The sequence below is a fragment of the Camarhynchus parvulus genome, chromosome 3, assembly GCF_901933205.1.
Source record: "Camarhynchus parvulus chromosome 3, STF_HiC, whole genome shotgun sequence".
NCBI lineage: Eukaryota > Metazoa > Chordata > Aves > Passeriformes > Thraupidae > Camarhynchus > Camarhynchus parvulus.
The window spans coordinates 34,427,398-34,447,723 of NC_044573.1; the positions used below are offsets into that span (position 1 = coordinate 34,427,398).

The window sequence follows — 20,326 nt, forward strand, 5'->3', positions numbered from 1 at the left end:
CGGCGAGGCCCCATTTACGGCTCCCCGCAGCATCGCCCTGCTGGGGCTGCGCCCTTTGCGGGGCCCTCTCCCTCCCCGCCCCCGGTGTCCCCCGGGCCGCCGCCAGCCCGTCCCCGCGGTCTGGCGCCGCCGCCCCGCTCCGCTCCGCTCCGCGCCCAGAGCCCCGGGAGGGGGAAGGGAGGTGCAGGGGGAGGCGGAGGCGGCGGCCGCTGTGGGGCCCAGGCTGCTCCTCGCCTCCGCTGCGCCTCTTCCAGCCCCAGGATCTGGGGCTGGGGGGGGCGCGGGAGGAAAGGGGGCGGGCCAGCCCCGGCGGTGCCCAATGAGAGAGGCGCGGACGGGCACTCGGGGCGGTGCGGCGGCGATGATCGCCCAATGCGGGCAGGGCAGAGGGCGCACTTGGAGCGGGGCGAGAGTGAGGCAGGAGGCGAGTCGGGGCTCGGGACGCGAGGGGGACACAGCCAGCAGCCGCCGCCGCGCGCAGCCGCTCGCACGCACGGCGCCGCGGAACCGGGAGCCGGCGGGCGAGGGACGACCGGGCTGAGGGACGCCGCTTCCCGGAGGGGGCAGCGGGCGGAGCCGCCACCCGGAGGAGAAGTTTGGCTGAAGCCGCCGCCGCCGAGAGAGGAAACTTTCCTCGGGGGGCCGGAGGCGGGGGCGGCGGGAAGGAGCCGCGGCACGCTCGGGTCCGCCGCCCGGCGAGGGGGCTTCCGAGAGGCTCCCCCCGGCCCAGGCCGGGCTGCGGCGGCTGGGATGTACCTGGCAGCGGTCTCTGCGGGGAGGAGACGCCCGGGCGGAGACGGCGGCTGGCACCTGGCGGCCGCGGGGTGGCTGTTCCTGCTGGCCCTGCTGCTGGGTGAGTCGGGGACGCGTGCTCTCGTCTGCTTACCCTGCGACGAATCCAAATGCGAAGAACCGAAGAGCTGCCCCGGTAGCATCGTGCTGGGGATCTGCGGTTGCTGTTTCATGTGCGCTCGGCAGCGAAACGAGAGCTGCGGGGGTGTCTATGGGCTGCACGGAGCTTGCGACCGGGGCTTGCGCTGTGTCATCCGACCGCCGCTCAACGGAGACTCCATCACCGAGTACGAAGTGGGCGTCTGCGAAGGTGAGAGGCGGCGGGACACCCTCCATCCCTCCATCCGTCCCCCGGGGTGGGGGCATCCGATGGGCGGCGGGAAAGGAAGGAGGGCGCACCTAAGACGTCTTGGGCGGCGGTGCGCCTTCCCTTCCCTTCCTGCCCGCCCGCCTGTCCCATCTGCGAGCGCGTCTTCCAACCTTCCCTGCTTAAAAAAACCCCAGAGACTCCTACTTAGAAGTTTTGCCCTTAATTTTCTTACCCTAAACTTTAGGGTTCTATTGATTCTCCGTAGCATAGTGTCACTGGGTTGCTGATAGGTTGTATCAGCTGCTGATGCCCAGCTAAAATTCCATGATAAAGGACTCGGGAAGAGTTTGGCAGATGGAGATCGGCGGAGGTCAGTCGTGCACACATGATGCCTATTCCGGATTCCCTCCTGTGTAAAGAAACAAGGAAGACTGATCATCTGTTATAAAGTTTTGTTTCCTGTTCCTGTCACTTAATATCTCTCTGCTTGTCCTGCTCGGCATATAATGATAAGGGGTGTCTTTTTCCCTGCTGGAGCATCACGGGGGCGTAAATACCCCCAGTAGAACTCCTCTCAAAGTCTCTTCAGCTTCCTACCGTCTTGTGAGGTGATGAATTGGTATGAAATGCGAAAGGAATTCACCCCCCTTCAGTTTTTTATCTATCAGAATTCCTAAGATTTATTTTTTTATGTGTTATAAATTAATGAAAACCCAGAGACAAATTTTTAGTCTCTCTTTCTCTTGTGCCTCTAATTGCCTTTTCCCCCAAGTTGAGGGAAAACATGGCGCTGCAAAGAGATTACAAATAAGCAGTAGTTTGGGATATGTATAAATGTATATGTGATTCGGAGCGGGAGCTTCGACAATTCTGGAAAAGGAGCCGGAGGCGGTCTCCTCTCTGCGGGTAGAGGGCAGTAGAAAGTCCAGAGAGCTGGTGAGGCAGCATCTATCCAAAAAACTTGCATTTAAAATTGTGCACTATTTTAAGAAAGCTAAATCCGGTCATTTTTAGTGGGCAGCTGACCTTTGTCCTGGCGCTCATTATTAGTTTAAAACTCCATTTGCCTCCATAACAAATAAATTGCAAACCACAGCAGAGCAAAGCAGTGTGTCCTGCCTGTGCTACAAACAATGCTATCAGCCTCAGGAGCTGATGCTTGGTTAGGATGAGCTCTAGATTAAAAGCTCGATTGCTAAAACATTTTTAAATGGCCCTGAACTATTTTGAAGACCTTGGTTGAGGCTATATTGCTGAATGTGTACATTGATGTAGTGTCTTATTTTTAATATGTATTGGAAAAGTTTTTGTAAATAGAAAAGTACAAATAAAGGTACTTGGGAAACTTACCTGGTTTTGCAGGAGTTTCTCTTGTCGTGTGTTTTTGAGTGAAAGCTGGGCTAAAATAGCTTCCCCCCCTTCTCGATGGTTAAAGGAACTAAGAGCCTACAGTCATTATAAGCCTTAATGCTCCAATTTCCTTACTGTATCACAGTATGGACATCTCTGGCAGTTTAGGAGTATTTCATTCCTTTGAAGTGATGCAATCTGTACGTTGCTGTAGTTCAGCTCATAACACGTCCCATCTACTGTTGAAAATAGTATGAAGCATTTGTTGGCAAGATTGTGTTTCAATTAGTGTTGTGGTTAGAAACTAGTTCCAGCTGTCCCTATAGGAATAGTCCTAGGGGAGGGAGATAACGATCTATTAACTATAACTAAGGGAGATAACTTTCCTATTTAATTTTCTTATTCTTGCTTATCTATTTAATTTTCATTCTCATAAATGAAAAGGAGCCAAGCTGAACTGTCAGCCTAATAAATAATCCTGGAATGTCTGTTAGCGAATTGTCAGGAAACTACCTCATTCTGAGGAACAGAGGTAGTATGTTGTTCTTCATGGTGCATGTTTTGCATGTGAGGTGGCAGCAAGGATAAAAGGGTACTGATTGTACTGCCTCTGATCACTAATATGGGATTGAATAGCTCTGGTTTTTTGACTCTGATGACCTAAACAGTTGTTCAGTTTACAGGCACACATGCAACAGGCTAGGCGGGTGATGCCTGATGTGAGTAGTATTAAGCCATGCCTTTATCCATTAACAGAATAAAGGCTGCACTTTTTTTGTTGTCGTGCACATTGGAAGTGCAAATCCTTTCCTTCCCCAGTCCAGGGAGGAGGAAATGGAAGTGTCTTACAGAACTGTGTGAACAGAAATTCATGTTTTTACTCTCCTTCTTGTCCCTAGTCTTTTCTTTCATTGCAATTTTTTACGCTGAAATGACCCCTACTGGCTACAGTTATAAGCATGGTTTTTTGTATCAGTTTTGAAGCTCCAACCCTGTCTTGTTTCAGACTCTCAGCATATGCTAGGCTGCAGAAGACTTTGAGAGCTGGAATAGCAACAGGTAGAAATACTTGTCTGCTAACTTGTTTCTAGCATTTAACGCACTTGACATAAATGAGTTCTGTAACATCTGACAGAGAAGTCTCTGTGGCATCTGTTGCTGGTAGCTTCTCTTTCTGAAATTACAGACTATTCTTTATTAAAGCCCTGTTTATATATGAAATCTGTTGCTGATCCTGAGGGTTTTTTCCCTTTATCATTCTGAAAGCTGAAGGAAGTTCTTGTTCATCTCATCACCTTAACAATTCACATCTCTAAGCAGTTCTAATGCTCCATTTGTGTTGTTATCCTGAAGTGGGTAAATGCCTTTCCTGAATGCAGTTGTATTCTTAGTAAGTAATAATTCTGAGGTCCTAGTGCTGGTAGCTACAGCTCCTAAATGGCATTCTTGAGAGACTTTGCACACATCCAGGCTCTGTTGACTTTACAACATCCTTTGCAGGGATTTGCTGGATTGATTCTATGAGGTGTTGAGAGCCTACACCCCCTTCCAAAGACTCTTAAGCTTGAGAAATTTTAAATGTAGAGCAGGAAGTGTCCTTACTCTCTACCTTTAAAGGAGGTCATGGGTGCACAACTGAATTAGACTGAAGTCCTCCCAAAACACCTTAGCTTTGGCTTCTGCAGCTGGGTGGGCTCTGGATTTCCAGGGGATCAGAGAGCCTTGAAAAAGCTCTGCCAAAATAGTTAGGTTACTCTGTGAAGGCATTTGTTGAGATTACTCTCTTGTGTCTGTTTCCCTGCTTCTCCAGTTTCTGATGCTATTAGATGAAGACGCCTAGATTGCTTTGCTGAACTCATCAAAGTCTTAACAGTAGCAAATAAGATAACACTGAAAATGACTGGAAATTATTTTTTAACTGTGTAACAGAAACATAAGGGCTTTTTTAATACATTTGAAATGCATACTTAACAAAACTGCTAGTCTGAAGGTGTTCTTAGTTTCTCTTTAGAATATACTTCCTTATGAATTAGCCTCTAGGTAGACATTGAAAGAAGGTATCACTCTGCCACTACCTTACCAATAATATCTGTTACATTGGTTTTGGTTTGTTGGTTTGGTTTTAGTGGGGTTTGGGTGTGTTTTTTGTTTTAGTTGTTAATTGGGTCTTTTTTTTTTTTGGTGGGGGGTGGTACAGTAATTGCTGTATTTTTTTTGCTTACTGCCTAGTACATAACTTCTGAGCTGTAGTTCCCTTGGGACCAGGAGCAGGTTGCTGTAGCAAATTTTAGGCAAGTATTGGGAAGTGTGTGTGTTAATCTCCTAGGATGATGGCAGAAGCTTTCCTTACTGTGGCGAGTCCTAGTCTCATTTACTGAACTGCATCTTTTTGGGAGTTTGGAGCATTACTGTCTGTCTGACTCCTTGCTGGGGCAAGTTGGGAGACCTTGGGATAGACCTTGTCTATTATCTTCTCCCACCCATGTCTGCCTTGTTTTCCTCCCTGAGAAATATATAAGGGCACAGTGTATGGTATGCAACTGAAGGTTAATGAAACTGGAGCTGATGAGAAGAGTTTAAACCTTGAAAGTCTGGCTTTTTTATTTTCAAAAATTGGAAGAGGAAAGCTGAGCTTGTTTTTTCTTGTTTTGTTAAGGCATTGGTATTCATGTGTGCTAATGCAGTTCTTCTCTGCTTTGCTGAAGTAAGAACAGCTTGCCTGCAGACTTGATAGTATTTGTTATCATTAGTAACTTTGGTAGCTCATACCCTTTGGGGAGCCTTGTTTTCAGTGCTGTGCTCTATAATGGGTCAGTGGACACAAAGCCCTCCCCTTGGTGCTCTGTCTCCAGACAGACTGCCATACTACATGCTTGGCTTCTTGCTTGTGATGCAGCTCAGACCCCTAAAGATCAGGCAGTATTTTGCTTTCTGTACAAGTTACTGAAGTTCAAGTAATCTGGAAGTTGCATGTGTGTAACTCAGTTGTTTACATCTGTTTGCACTGGAACAGTGCTGCCCAAATATCTTAACTTTTTGTTTGGTTGGGTTTTTTCTTTGTTAAGTAGTGAATGGCTGGGGAAATGTCCAAGTGGTTCTGATGTCCATGTGTGTGCAGAGAACTTATTTCAGTAACGTCAAGTGTTAGAATTGATAATCTAGTTGGGGACTTCATCAATATTTAGTGGTGTACCAATGGCTGTTGTTGTGAAAACAGTCAAAGTACTTTGTTCAAAGGCTGTCAGCAATCCAGACTATGAGGGAGACAAACAGAAAAATATTTATGTTGTCGAAAAAGAAAATTGTCAGAAAAATTATTTAAGTTGTGAAACTGGAATGAGAAGTAGTTCTTTAATGAATATTCAGATTCTCATATGCTAGTCTTCATCAAATTTAACAATCCCCTTCCCATACTCCTCCTCCCTGCCACCCCCAAAACACTGACTAGGAGGATGCTGACTTCTTACACACAGACTGGATAATTTATAAGCTATTTCTGCTCTGTATTCCATCAATGCTGAAATCTCAACATCAGTAAGAACATGTAACTCTGAGTGTGGCATGGAATTTGAATTGGATCAGGTGCTTATTTGACTTGGAAATGGTTTCCTCTGTTTCTGGGCATCATGTTTCAATTTTAGAAATGACTTGGTTCCAGTATTTCAGTAAAAATTAAATGGAAACATCTAACAGATATGATGCAGAAATTAGTAGGACTTTGCTGTTGTGGATCAGCACAGTAAGTTTAAAACTAGAAGTTTCAGTGTGGGTAGGCTGGATTTCTAAGTTTTTTAACTTTAGTAAGAGGAATATTCCCTTTTTATTTATTTTTAGTTTTTTAAAAACTTTGTATAAGCACCCTTTGCTTATGTGAATTTTTCTACACAGAAACGGATTATTTTACCAGGTTCCCTAAAACCATGGTATTTATAAAGATATTTTTTCCTTTTTTTATTTTTTAAACTACCTTCAAACTTGCCCCTAGGCATCTTTGCTGGTTTAAGCACCCTCTAGCTAATTCAAAGATTCTTGCATAATTTAACTTCTTGCCTGGTACTTAGTCAACCAAAATGTCATTTCACTGACAGGCATATTATGCAATAATTAACCCATTAATATGGTTCAAAAATGCTGTCCTCTTCCCCTCCTTACTTTGTGCCCCCCTTAAGGATTCTTCATCTCAATAAGGACCTTGCAGACAGAACCAAATATTTCTGTTTTAATGGATTAAATACTTTGTAGAGGTGACCTATTAAGTATCTCTTGTGACTTATAAACTGCTTTTCATTTGAGAATGCATTTAATCCACAGGGAATGTAAACTTGGAAATCACAAACTCAGGGTTTTGCCTGAGACTTTGAGTGACACTGGTTCTGTCTGACTGTACTGGAATTTGGAAAATGACTGATACTGACACAGAAAGTTTGTGTGTGTGGAGAAATTTACCGACATGGAGAAACTTACCAACATAAACTAAAATGGGAAAATAACTTGGCATAGATTAAATTCCACATAAGTGTACAGATTAAAAATAGTCCCTGGGGGAGCTCTTGTCTAAACAGACTAGTTTGGCCTTGTTTTGGGGAAATAAGCCCTTCCTAATGTTTTGAGAAGAATGGAAGAAGTTCACACCTTTACCAGAGGCAATATTCAGTCCCCAGCAGCTTTCACTGGGTATACGGGGTACTTAACTTGAGAATCTGCAAATCATGACCCACAAGGGTCATGATCGTGCAAGTCCTTATTAAGACTGAATAAGAAAACAAACTGGGGATAGAAGGATTGTGGACAGGAGGAAAAACAGTGACTGGCTCATAGGCATGCGCCAATTCCTATGTTCTTACTCATTTCCTAAACTTTAAGCCTTATATGGCCACTGTTAGGCTTCAGTTGTTGGTTGGTGTTTGTTTGTTTGAATGGGCTTGTGTTTGGTGGTTTTTTGTTTTTTTTTTTTTTTTTTGTTTGATTGATTTTTTTTTAATTGGTGAAAAATCTAGCAAGTGTAATGTTTCTGAATCCAAGAGAGCCCATTCTGTTGAGTCATTTATCCTTGAAATGAATGAAATTTCACTGTTTTGCTACAGGCTGTGTTGTATTCTCTTCAAGATTTTTTCAGAAAGGCTGGATGTGTGTGTGGAGGTATTTCTTCCCCTCGCTGATGGGTTGTTGATAAAAAGCTGGGGTCATGCTGATAATGCTGTTACATGCACTGATGTAACCTCTGCTGCTTTCTCAATAGAAATGCCGAACTTGATGTCTATCTCTAAGTTAGGTTTTAGGAAACAAAAAGAAGCCCTGAGGGTAATTCTAAATCCAGGCTTGAGATTTTCCTGTAGTCTTCTGTGACTAAGAGATGGGGTGCAATTCCTCTGGAATATGTTGTAATGATGGTGTTCAATGGTGCTACATTAATGACTGGGGGTAAAGTGGCAAAATATTTAGGATATCAGATTTCTTAAAATAGTGTGAACTGTTCTTGGTATAGGTTGCTTTACTCATGGCCCTGTTCCAGAATTTGTCTTTGACAAAACTTTTCCTACTCCTGTTAGCTTTTCCTCTGCCTAGCAGCTTCAGCAAGCTGCTAGCCAGCTACTTTTTTGCAGTGAAGCTGATGTGTGCTGCTGAACATGCAGGCCTCCGAAGCATGTAGGTTCAGAGTGCAGCTTGAAAAAAAAAAAAATGGAATTTTAGACTGCTTTGGAAAATGGTTATGAAGCTTTGGCCCTTTTCTGAAGCTTTAGCAATTATTTTTGCAATGAGTTTTCTAGAGCTAGAGGAAAAATCTGCTATGACAGCTGTAACACTGCTGTCCATGCTCGTTCTAATCAGGGGAGTACCAGCAGAGACTTTTTCTAACCAATTAAATCCTGGGACACAGTGCAGTATTTTCAGTTAGCTATTCATGAACAAGATGTGTTTCTGGTCATCGGCTTAAGATAATTTGCTTGTAAGTCTTATTTTCAGGTGTGTAAATGTAAAACTCATTTATTATTTCAGACCATATTTGGGTAAGAAGGCTTTTGGAAGTATAATTTATTTTTGCTGTGGGGAAGTCTGAAGAGTGAAAGTCATAAAAAAACAAAAGGCAAAACACATTCCTCCTCATCCCTCCCTCCTTCCATTCTCCCTTCCCCACCCCCACCCCCCCCAAAAAAAAGTGGAGGTGGAGTACCTGGAGAAGCAAAATATTCCAGATGCTATGGGGAAAACTTCAAAACTTGCAGTAGTTGTCCATGTCACATGCTTCACTTAACATTTCCACTTATCTCCTTGCCTTCCTCAAGACTTCCGTGGAGTTTCTGCTAATTCACTGGAAGTGGGTCTGTTTAAATACTTTCTGCATTCCTTAGTATGAAATAACTGTCTTCAGACACAAGAAGAGCTGCTGCAATGGAAATCTTTATCACTACATTGGGGATTTGGTCACCTGAGATACATGCTGAGATAAAGCAGGGAGTCAGGTTGGAGACAAGCATTACATGCTTGTGTTCCTGAGCTCTCTAAATGTTATGGTACAGTTCTGCTTTCTAGCTTTGACTTGGAATTTTCTCAGGAAACTGCAAAACCCTTTTGTATTGCTGTACATTCCACATGAAGATTTGATCTTGGAAAATGAACCACTCCAAGATGTGGGAACAAATGCTTTCTCACAAAACTCTCAGCTGTGTGTCTTACCATAAAAGATTCTGCCGGCTCTAGTCCTTGATTCATGAGTTCAGTGGAGGAATAAGTTGCAAGAGGGGAAAGGATTGAAGCCAGTGTATGAGCTCAAACTCACTTCAAGGCTGGTCTTTCCTTCTGCTGCTTTTCAAGGTCTGGGGCTGGGTTTCAAGCATTCTTTAGTGGTAATTAGTCATTTCTATTGTTCAGCTCCTCCAAAACATTAATTTCCTTTCCATCATTCTTTTTTCCTGTTCAAAGAGAAGCGAGAGTCTACTGGCAAGAAGCATTTCCTTTTTTTATTTTAGCAAGTTAGAATCTTTTCAGAGTCTCATACCATCTTAATGAATACCACTGATTTGAAAATGCTCTTCTGTGTACCAGTGTGCTGGAGTGGTGGTGCTCAGACCTTGGGTCTAGTTTCATGGAGGAGTTTCTGAAAGGTTCCCCCTTCTGCCTCCCAGTTCCCACAGGGCAGTACCAGTCTTAATAAGGATTGCTTCTCTCTTGTCTTCAAATGCAGATTTAAAAGGAGTCTGTAAGATGTGACTTAGACAGTTTCACTTCTAGGTCATCAATGTATTTTATGGTGTCTTTTGCTCTTTTCAGCATCCTAAGAGCTACCTGGGATGCTTAAAAAAAGGCGGAAGTAGCAGAGTAATATGCTGCAGTTAAATGTAAATTATGGGAGTTGACTCAATCCACTCCAGTTAAATTACAGTTCAAAGGGTAGGGTGGTAAACATAAGGTTATTATGGGCCAAATGCTTGTGCATTTGTTTTCAACAGTGGTACTTCAGTTTTGAGTATTTATGTATTATCTAAACTGTGAAGGTGAACAGTATAGCACTCTCCAAACAATAGCTGATATTCATTAAATGTCCAGAAAGAAAGAGAGGGGTTGAGGCACAAAACATGAGTTTCTGTGGCAGGATGAAGGAATTAAGAATTTGAAGGAATGGAAAGCAAAACTTTAGGCAGTGGAGAAGCAGGCTCTGAAAAGGTCTTTCTTTGTACTTTTAGTTTGCACCTGTTTTGAGATGATCCTTTGCCAATGGGTAGTAATGAATAACAAATGTAACCATAGTGAGGTAGTGTGTGCCTTGAAAGTAAGGCTTTAAGTTAGTTTCTCAGCACCATGCTTTTCTAAAAACACAGGCAGCTTTTCAGGCAAACAAGATGAATGCTTCAGTTGTGACCACCATGCCTTGCATGGTGCTGTGTTGTGAGTGCTGGTATGTAGGATGTAGTATGGAAGAAGTGATGGAATGCTGCTTACCAGAGACATATTTCTCAGACTGTTTCCCAGACTAGACCTGTTTAAGGATCTCTTGTTCAACTTCTTAATGCCTTAATCCTCTTCCCTACTTTAGGTGCGTGCTATGACAGGATTTGGGAATTCAGCAACCCAGAGCAGTATGTGAACTTTTAGCAAGCTGAAACATTTGCTTTGCAGAAAGCAAGTGATTGTATGAATGATAGAAGAGAAAAGGAAAAAAGTTTGGGATTAATGTGAAGTCTCCCTTCCTGTGGCTTTCTTTTGGTATGAAAGCACAGTTGGAAGAATTAAAAAGGTACTATGTCCAAGACTTAACTTTGATCTGAGTAAATGCAGAACTACTTTATTATCTGAAACTTTATTATCTGGAACTTGCCTGAATGAGTTGGAAGGAGTGGGGAATTGCATGTAGATAGAAATTATTTAAAAGAGAAATGACTTTGAAGCTGTAGTTATGAGCCTGCTGGGAGCATTTGAACTCTTTGAGGCTTGTGTGCAAAAGGTACTTGAGTGACTGTATAACAAGACTCCAGTGACAACTCAGGATGGCTAAAAAGTGCAGCCCTTTGATTTTTTGCCCTTACCTGATCATGCCAGCACAATGAGGTGGTGAAAATCACAGCTAAACAAAGATCAGTTTGGATGAAAACTAGTAGTTTACTTGTTTGTTTTTTTTCAGTTGCATTGCTTCTAAAAACTCTGGAGTGTTAAGTACACGCTTGATTTTTGTGGTTTTAGGTGTACTAGAAGTAGCTGGGGGTAGGATGTGCGTAGCAAGGTTTGAGGCATAGATTCTTATGTTTGGGGTTTTTGGCCCTGCTTGCAGAGAAATAATGCTTTCACAAATTAGTACATTTTAGTTTTTGTTCACATCATCCAGATCTGAGAGGTAGGCATTAAAAACCAGTCTTCTGGAAAGGAAGCCATAGAGGTCAAGCAGAGCATGCAGGAAAAAAGTATACAGCCTGGAATAGTTTGTGAACTGTCCCAGGTCCCAAATCACTGGTGTGTACAAGCTGTATTTTTAGAATAATCCCCAGGACATGATGATCTTTTTGAATAATAGAGGCTAGGTTATATGTTTTACACAACATATCATTCCCTTATCAGTTAAAATATTGCTGACCTCTAAAGGTGTGAGCATGCTGTACTGGACTGCTGTTTATCTGCATCAAGGAGAGCACTAGATGTCTCTGCATCAAGTATCCAAAGCTTGGAATTGAAGTGATAGGCTAGGTTCATCCCTTTAGGTCATGTGAATGCTTTCATGTGGTTGTACCTTCCATTCCAAATAATTTTGTTCTGCCTATATTTGTGACTTCTGAGAGTTTATTCTAAGTGGTAAACAATTATTAATCTAACAGGACTTTGAAATTCTGTTCATAAAAGCACTAAATCAGCTAGGAAAAGGAGTTAGTCTTTAGTCTGCATGAAAAATTATGGTAGACTTGGCACTGATTTACTGAACTAAAACAAGCTCTTGCTACATGTTTGATACTTCATTGATGGAAATCTTGTTTCTAAATAAACTTGTGTGAAAAGCAGGCTGGTAGAAGATGTACAGGCTAAGACTGAATTTGCATTCTTCCTGTCTGAATGTTACTTTTTTCTATTATCACCCAGTAATGAAAAATAAATACCTTGTTTGAAGATTCAACACGTTATAAGTATAGCCTGAACAAGTATTACTGAGGGATTTCTCTTCTCATTAAGACTTTAATGTCTACTGAGGTAATTTTTGAGGTGTGTGGCAGTGAAGACTTCAGGTGCATCTACTACTGGGCTATGTGCTTCCTGTGTACCTCCTTTTCTGGAAACTTATGAGGGCTGGCAGATGTGGTAGCAACCACTGACCTGTCCTGGAAATCAGTGTGCGCAGTGCCACACTGTGCAGTGCATGTGCATCGAGGTGTTCTGCCGCAGGAAAGGGATGAGTCTGCTCTCTGTGCCAGCTGAACCCCACTAAGTGGGGTGGGCAGCTCTCATGTAACAGGATCCTGATGATCTGTCTGCCTGGAGAAGATCTAGTGGTGAAATACCACAAGGCAAAGCAGCACAAATGCTGTGTAGTGGTTTGCCAAAAAAGCAGCAGAGCATCACTACCTGTGTGTCCTTCCAGTCTGTACTGCAGTGGCCTGGGGGCGCAGGGCTGAGAGACCACACGCTGCCTCTGGGCTCCTCTCCTGCACCCAGGGGCGCAGAAGGAATGCTCATGTCACAAACAGGGAGCAACACAAACCCTTTAAGGCTGTTGGGCTGGTGTGGATGAAGCAGTGGTCCTTGCTGTTACAGAGTTTCAAACAGCAAGTCTTGGACCCTAAGTGTAGCTTTTGTTCTCATCCTTACATGGATTAATGCTGTGACTTCTAAAATACAAATTGTCCAGGCTGTATTCCGGCTTCTCAAAAACAGGATGTGTTATTGTTCTCCAAATTCTCAGTGTTTAATTTTTTTTTGGTTGGTTTTTTTTTGTTGTTGTTGGTTTTTTGGTTTTGTTTTTTTTTTGGTTTTTGGGGGTTTGCCTTCTGTATGCATGGCCTCATCACAATGAGAGTGTCCCAAGCATTACAGGAGAGGCATCTTCCTTTGAAAGAATTTTAATAGTTTCTCTTCAGGAACTTCTGTGCTTCCTTTGACTTTCATTGATACAGCTGCTGTATTGGATGATAGGTTAACCTAAGAAAAAAAATTACTTCCTGGGGTTACTGACTACTCTTCCCTTGCTATTTTTATGGAGAAGAGTCATGAGGTTCCCATGGAAATTCCCATCTTCACATCTAAAATGGACTTTGTTGTTTATCAGTGTTTTTTGTCAGCAGGGTACTTTGCCAGCTCATAATAGAAGGCAAGGATTTTGTTGTACAGAGAGAAATATGCTGGTGAGAATTTGCTGTGGCACTTCCTGTAGATCATGTACAGCACTGAACTAGTAAACAGCTCTTTCTAAATACTTTTTTTGCCCTAAAACAGGAAAAACTTCAGGTTAGCAGATATTCTGCATATTTCTGTGAGTGGAAAGAATTTACTTGCCAGCCTCAGCATGTGTGTGCATATACTGTTATTTGCTGTTAGTTTTTAGGCTTCTGTTGAGCATCAGACTACTGAATGACAGTTTTGTATTGGCTGTGGCCTCTCATACTGGAGAACAGCCTCTGATAACCCCAACAACAAGAGGAAACCCACCATGCATAACTGGAAGATATTTTAACTTTTTTGAAGTGCTTTTTGGCAGGATCTATATTGGAAACTTGCTTGTTGATAGTAAATAAAATTGGAGTGAACTATTTAGAATGCACAATGTGAGTGCTGCTGTTGAATGTAAGGATATAAAGATTAAAAATATCTACTTTTTTCCTTTTGTCATTAGTAGAAATCAGTGGACTCTGTGCAACTATTTTGTAGCACTTAATTTTCCAAGCTAGTCTGTCTATAAAATATCTGGCATTCTGTAGCAAAGAATACCTAATGTCTAGTTTAGTTTTTTCAGTCTTGCTTAAACAAGTATGTGATAGGACAAAGGGGAATGGTTTAAAACTGAAAGAGAATAGGCTTAGATTTGATTTTAGCAAGAAATTCTGTACTGTGAGGGTGGTGAGGCACTGGAACATGTTGCCCAGAGAAGTTGTGGATGCCCTGGAAGTGTTCAAGTCCAGACTGAATGGAGGTTTGAGCACTGAGGTCTAGTGGAAGGTGTCCCTATCCATGCAGGGTAGTTGGAACTGGATGGTTTTGAAGATCTCTTCAAATCCATCTCTTCAAATAGGACATTCTATTTTTCTATCTTGATTAATCTTCTGACTTGTTGGGATGTTGCTGTATGTGTACTTGACCTAAGAAAACTGAGATATTGTAGGACTGGTAATCTTTTGGAATTCTGGATTGACTGGATTTGTATTTCTTTCTGGAGGAAAAAAAAATCTTGTTGCATGTGGCCTCCTGAAAGGAAGATGGGCAGTTACAACTGGAACACCAGTTACACACATTTGACAGGACTGATTCAAAAGGTACAGAATTATTTAAGCAGAGAGACTCATCCTGCTCCCTCTACCTATAGACCCTTGACAGCAAAGAGTGCAATGCGCTTGATCAATTCTCCAGGAATATGTATGATAATTGAGGACTGCTGGAAAACTCATTTTTGGTCATATAATGGAATCAGAGGTCTGGCATCTTGCAACTTTTCTGTAATAAAAAGTTATCTCTGTGGAGTAAATTCTATGTGATGCATTTTTTAATCATCTTTTAAAATGGTCGCTTTCTGACTCAATTTTGACTTCTGTAACAGCTGCAGATTCTGTACAATGCTCTCACTTCCATTATAAATATAACTTCAGCTATCTGCAAAAGTTATTTCTGTTAGAATAGCACTCATTTGTACTACAGCTATGTTTTCCTGAGATGACATAGTTTTTCATACAGATGGAAGTAAACAAGGCCAGTTACTTTAGCAACATGGGCAGTAGAACAGCTGTGAGATATGGTATTTGGCAAATCCCACTGTTTGGATTAGTCTGTTATTTTTTTTTTCTGTTATCTTCTGTTTAGCACTGTGTTGAACTTGAAGTGAATCCCACCCAACTCCAAAGCAGCTGAAAATTACCTACTGCAGCTGAAATCCAATAGTGAACCAGTTTGTTTGTTTCTTTTAGATGAAAACTGGGATGATGATCAGCTTCTTGGATTTGAACCGTGCAATGAAAACCTTATAACAGGTTGTAACATAATCAATGGGAAGTGCGAATGTGACACCATTCGGACCTGTAATAATCCGTTTGAGTTTCCAAGCCGGGATACTTGTCTGTCGGCCTTGAAAAGGATTGAAGGTAAGCCCCTGTTTTCAGTATTTCAGAGTTAGTAATTTTTTCTGTGCAGTGGGTGAAAAACTAGAGTGTAGTGTATGTTTAAGGATGACTTGTGTAGTTTCAGATACCTCTGGTCTTCTACATGTCAAAAAACAGGTCTGTGTTTTAGAGGAAGATAGTACTTCATAAGCTTATTATTCTAAATGCTTAAGTTTAAGATGGGAAAAAAACATGTTTTGTGTGCTGTGATGTTTGCAGATTTTAAGGCTAAACAGTATTGTTTGTAGTTTGTGGTAGCTACATTTGCTTATCTTCAGCTGCAAATCCGTGTGGAATACCCTTTAGATGTGTTGATGTGACTGAATCATGAATAAACACATTAAACACAAACATGGATTGTAAGAGTAAAGGCATAGTAAAGGAGTAGGTACTGATTATACTTATATCTTTTATTGTATCAATGTGTGAATTGCTATTTTCTTTAAGTTTACATAGTGTTACATTACCTTACTGTTCGTATTTTACAGTTCCTATGTTCCTTTGAGATTTGTATTAGGCCCCATATGTTTATGCTTATGCATACATTCATATTTGTTTTGCTTTTTTTTCTTTTTGCTGTTTATGGTCAAACTGGAAATGAGTTGGCTCAAATATATCCAGCTGGAATTAAATTTACATGGTGTATTTATGGACTGTTCTGAACAGTAATTAAAGAAGTGATCTTGGACCATTTTTTATGATGCTGTCATTACTGTTTATTCTCCAAAGTGTTCAAGAACATGCAGAATTGATTAGTGGTGTGGACCTGCTTAATTAGACTGCTTTGGAAAAAGTTAATGTATTTATAAGGCTACTGACCATATTTTAAGTTAGGGGGATCTTATACTTAAGGAAGTGTGATGTCATGTTATCTGTTGTACTTCTTTTGTGTTAAGAAAATTGGTTTTGTGCTACAGACTTTAGATAAGGAGATGTGAGAAACTGAAGAAATATACTCATGATTGTTGGTCGTGGTGTTGCTTACTAAAGGCATGCAAGTGCTTAGTCTGGGATTTTTGTGGGTTTTTTCCTTATGTAACTCTAGGAAGAGCAGAGGCAGAACCTTTGGTCTGTTGTTGGTGTGATAGTGGGCAATAGCATGTGTGGATTTATGGATTCTTCAGTCTTACCACTTCTCTTTTCACTTGTGAATATGTAACTAAGTCTGTAGTATTTCAGCAGGACTCTACTGGCATGGCAGCTCATCGTGTGCTTGCTGTGAAAATCTGTTGTTGGTTGTCTTTTTGTACTTTGCAGCCTTGGAAGAAATGGACTAAGCTTGTGGAATGGCATAGCTGAAGTAGGTTGATTCTGAGTCACTTGCTTTCAGCAGTCTTTTTTTCAGCTAAATTTTCATTTTAAAAAAACAGCATAATTATCCATGCGGTAACAATATTCTACGTGTAAACTGGCTGGTATAAAAGCTGTGGTGCAGTTATTTTTTCAGAGGTGTAATTTTTTTCCCCCCCTCTCTTTTATTTCTTTGTGGAGTGGGGAAGGTGTTCTTCCAAAGCCTCAGACTCTGGGACACCAGTAGAAGTGTTTAGGGCCTGTTGACTTTTTAATTTTTCACAGTTGGAAAGGATGGCTGATGCAAGCATTGAAGCAACAGCGGTACCTTTAAATAACAGAAGTCTGGCAGTTACAACTTGAGTGTTAAAACAGTCCAGCTTTTACTCCTAAGAATGTGAATTTGCATTTGCATCCTCAGACTATCAAACTGTACCACTGAGGGATGTTGGAAGGTAAATCCCTTTGTATTTCCTAATAGACAGGCAGAAGTCATAATGTAATTTTGATTTCTGCATTTTACAGATATTGTCTGTGAAATTTGCCTACTGGATTTTGCCCTGTAAATGTTTATTCCATCTTTCTCTGGCTAGGATTGGTAATTGAATGTTAACTGCTAATGGAGGTTGTTTCTTTAAATGCATTAGTTCTTGTTTTGGTAATTAAAACCAAAGTAATGCTTCATCCTGTACCTAAGCTAACGGAAAAGAAGAATAACTTTTTTCCACTGGTGCTTGCCACGTCCCTGTTTGCTAAGCAAGCCAAGTCTCTTAGGTAAAATGGAATAGACACTTTGGTGTGTTTGAGCCAGTATTTGCTGCTTGACTATTTCAGATTTTCAGATTTTGATAGTCTGAAAATAGAATTCAGCCACTTGGAAAGTCCACCTGAAACATGGCTTAGGTAGCACACAAACCAGAGGGCTCTATGAACATGTTAAAATAGAGAAATCTTTCAGTTTATATAAGGCAAGCTAAATCTTCAAGTGTAGTGTCATGTAAAAAGGGATGATTCATAAAATCTGTTAAATATGTCAAATTAGGATTTTCCTGAAACCCAAAGTACTGATGTATACTTCACTCCTTTGGCTGGTCTGTTAAAGATAATAGCGGGAAGATTTTAAACTAGTAATTTAAACCTTTAAATACTCTAATAGAATCTGTTGCCATGGAAAGTGGGACCAAGGGAGGGTAGTCTAACTTCTATCTCCTCACTACATTTTACATGGATAATTAAATACACAGTGTGATTAAAAAGACAAGTTGAATACCTGAATGATGGATACACCATAATAAGAGTTTCTGAAGAAAACTGCCCAGCTTGCTGAAAGCCTGCAGATAAGGAATCTGTTGCATAGACACAACCTGACAAGTAACAAACAGTGAGCTGAAGTCTGGAATCCCGTTTCCATATGGGAATGTGCTAAGGGATTGAGGCTTTTGCATGTACTTCATTTTCTTGTGCCTTTTTCTGCTAGCCCCTTCCCTTTCAAGAGCCTTTCCAGTCATCTTCCTTCTTTATCTAGTTTGTCTTATACTTAAGTTTTTCAGCTTGTGTGTGGTCTTTCCCTCTGGGCTTGATGTCAATTCTAGCTTTCTTACTCTGCTAACCCAAAGTTTTCTCATGCTAGCTTCATGTAGGATCTTTCTTTTCCTATTGGCTTGGGTTCTGCCTGCCTTCCTGGGCTCCTCATATTTCATTCCAGCTTTACCTCTCTCTATCCCTTTCTTTGCCTCCTATATAATTCTGTTTGTATCCCAGTTCACTTAAAACAACTTCTATTCCTCCTTCCCAAAATCAGGTCCCCTGGGCTCTAATGTCATGTTGTTCAGATGTCATTGACAGGCCCTGAAGCCATGTTCTTTATTTTGTCTCCCTGAGACTTGCTCTACCAGGGTAGAAAGTACTGGGAAAGCCTCTAATGAGGAGAAATTAATCTCTAATCAATTGTTCTTCCCAATGTCTATTGGGAAGAAAGTATGGCAAGGCTAAAATGCAATCTCAAGTAATGCAAGTACTCGAGGCAGTTGTCTCCATCCCTTGCCCTTGTTTTCCTGGAAAACAGTAGGATTAGATACATTTGAAAGGATTGGTTTGGTCATAGAACTTGGTAGCCACATTCTGTCTAATTTTCATGCTAGACATGCTAGAAATGTTAAAATAGTTGTTACTTCCATAGAGTATATAGCATAAAGCACATTTATGCTTAGAGGCCTCCCAATTCCTTGACCAGGCTTGAAATGCTGTTTCTCCACATGGACCATCAGTGACTTTTTGTAGAGAAGGTTTGTATAGAGGTCATGAACCATCCTACTATGAGGAAATGCACACATTTGGGCCTAGAAAGAAACTGTCTGGAAAAGCTATTGCATACCTGGCAATAATAATACTAACAATAATGGATTCCTGGGTTGAGATGTTTGGGTTTGGTTTCATTTTTGTTATTGTTGTTTAAAATGCTTTTGGTTATTGTCCTGATGAGTGCCTGTTCTGATATGGTTCAGGAAATCCTGTGTTCTTGAGCTTGGAAAGCTTGTTTCTATTCAGGAGCCTGCTAATGATGACAGCTTGGTTGAACTTGGACTGCTGGAGTGGACTGTGAAAAATATGGCCAGGGTGGAAAGTAGCAAGATGCCTTCTGTCTGAGTCACAGTTAATGGACAGGAGACTTAATAAACTGCATCTATGCATTCTTGCAGTCAAAATTTGCAAACAATTAGCTGCAGCCAGCACAAGAGTCAGTTCTTCAGACTTGGTGTGAGATGCTGAGGATGGGGAATGAGGAATTAAGAGAGGAAGTAATTTTTTTTCATCAAGGTAAATTTGTAGGGCGGTGAGAGGAAGTAGCATGGAAAACTTGTAATGTAGTGCCTGGTCAGTTAGCTGAAAATCTAGGTTCAATGGCTGTATTCCAGTTCTGCTTTCTCTCTCTCTCTGCCTGACTGACACCAGTTCAGATAGCCCTACAGGGCTTTAAAGAACAGGAACCTAAGGATGTTCTTGAAGCTGCTCCTCCTCTACTAGAGTGGGCCTGGATCTGTGCTCTTATGAGCTGCTGCTTCAGAGGCATTGTCAGGCTCACTTCTTAATAAAAGTTCCCTGCTAGGATAGCTATCTCCTCTTCCCTCAGGGGAGTAAAGAGAAAGCTGGGGGTCAGTGCATCCAGTCTTTCGCTAGGTGGGCTGTACATTAGGCTGGGTTTTCTTCAACTGATTAATAAAAACTTTGATCTGCAGATTCTTTCAAAGAATTTGCTTTGATAATGCCAGGTTGTGATGTGACACAGACAAACATGTTTTCCAGAGAGGGCATAAGTGCTATCAGTCATAGCAATGATAGTAGCTTTGCCTCATAGCTTCAGTGTACACTTGAGCTGTAAGAGGAGAAACCAGTCAACTTCATCAGTTCTACTCTATCCAAACCATAAGCAGTTTCCATGTCAATGTTACATGCCAGCTTTATTCAGAACAAATGTGAAGGATAAAATTTGTGCCTTTCTTAATAAAAGATGTGATTAATGCTTTACGTTAATGAACTTCTTTCACTTGTATCTCTGTCCCATGTAAAATGTCCTGCTGATACTAAATTATTGAAACTTTGTTTTAAGAATTGCTTCTTGGTTACCTGGCTTGCACCTTTCCAAGCTATTCACTGCTGTCCTTCATAGGTGAAAGGAAAATGCCTTTTAAGTTGCTGGTATCTATTAAGTTGGCTTATTGCAACACACTCCTTGCATTCCATTATTTTTTACATGTAACTGAATAACTTTATCCTGACAAATGTTGCAATACCTGTTAGACCAGTC

At 41.4% G+C, this 20,326-nt stretch overlaps 1 protein-coding gene across 1 annotated transcript in view; it reads left to right on the top strand.

Moving 5' to 3' along the window:
- The first annotated feature begins 357 nt into the window (after nt 1-357).
- The window catches only part of CRIM1 (cysteine rich transmembrane BMP regulator 1), a 174,475-nt gene continuing 154,506 nt past the window's right edge, over nt 358-20,326 (top strand). The window contains exons 1-2 of the mRNA XM_030945169.1: nt 358-1,102; nt 15,040-15,213. Of these exons, the coding sequence (XP_030801029.1) occupies nt 373-1,102; nt 15,040-15,213 (904 nt within the window). The 5' untranslated portion in view covers nt 358-372. The remainder of the gene's footprint in view (nt 1,103-15,039; nt 15,214-20,326) is intronic.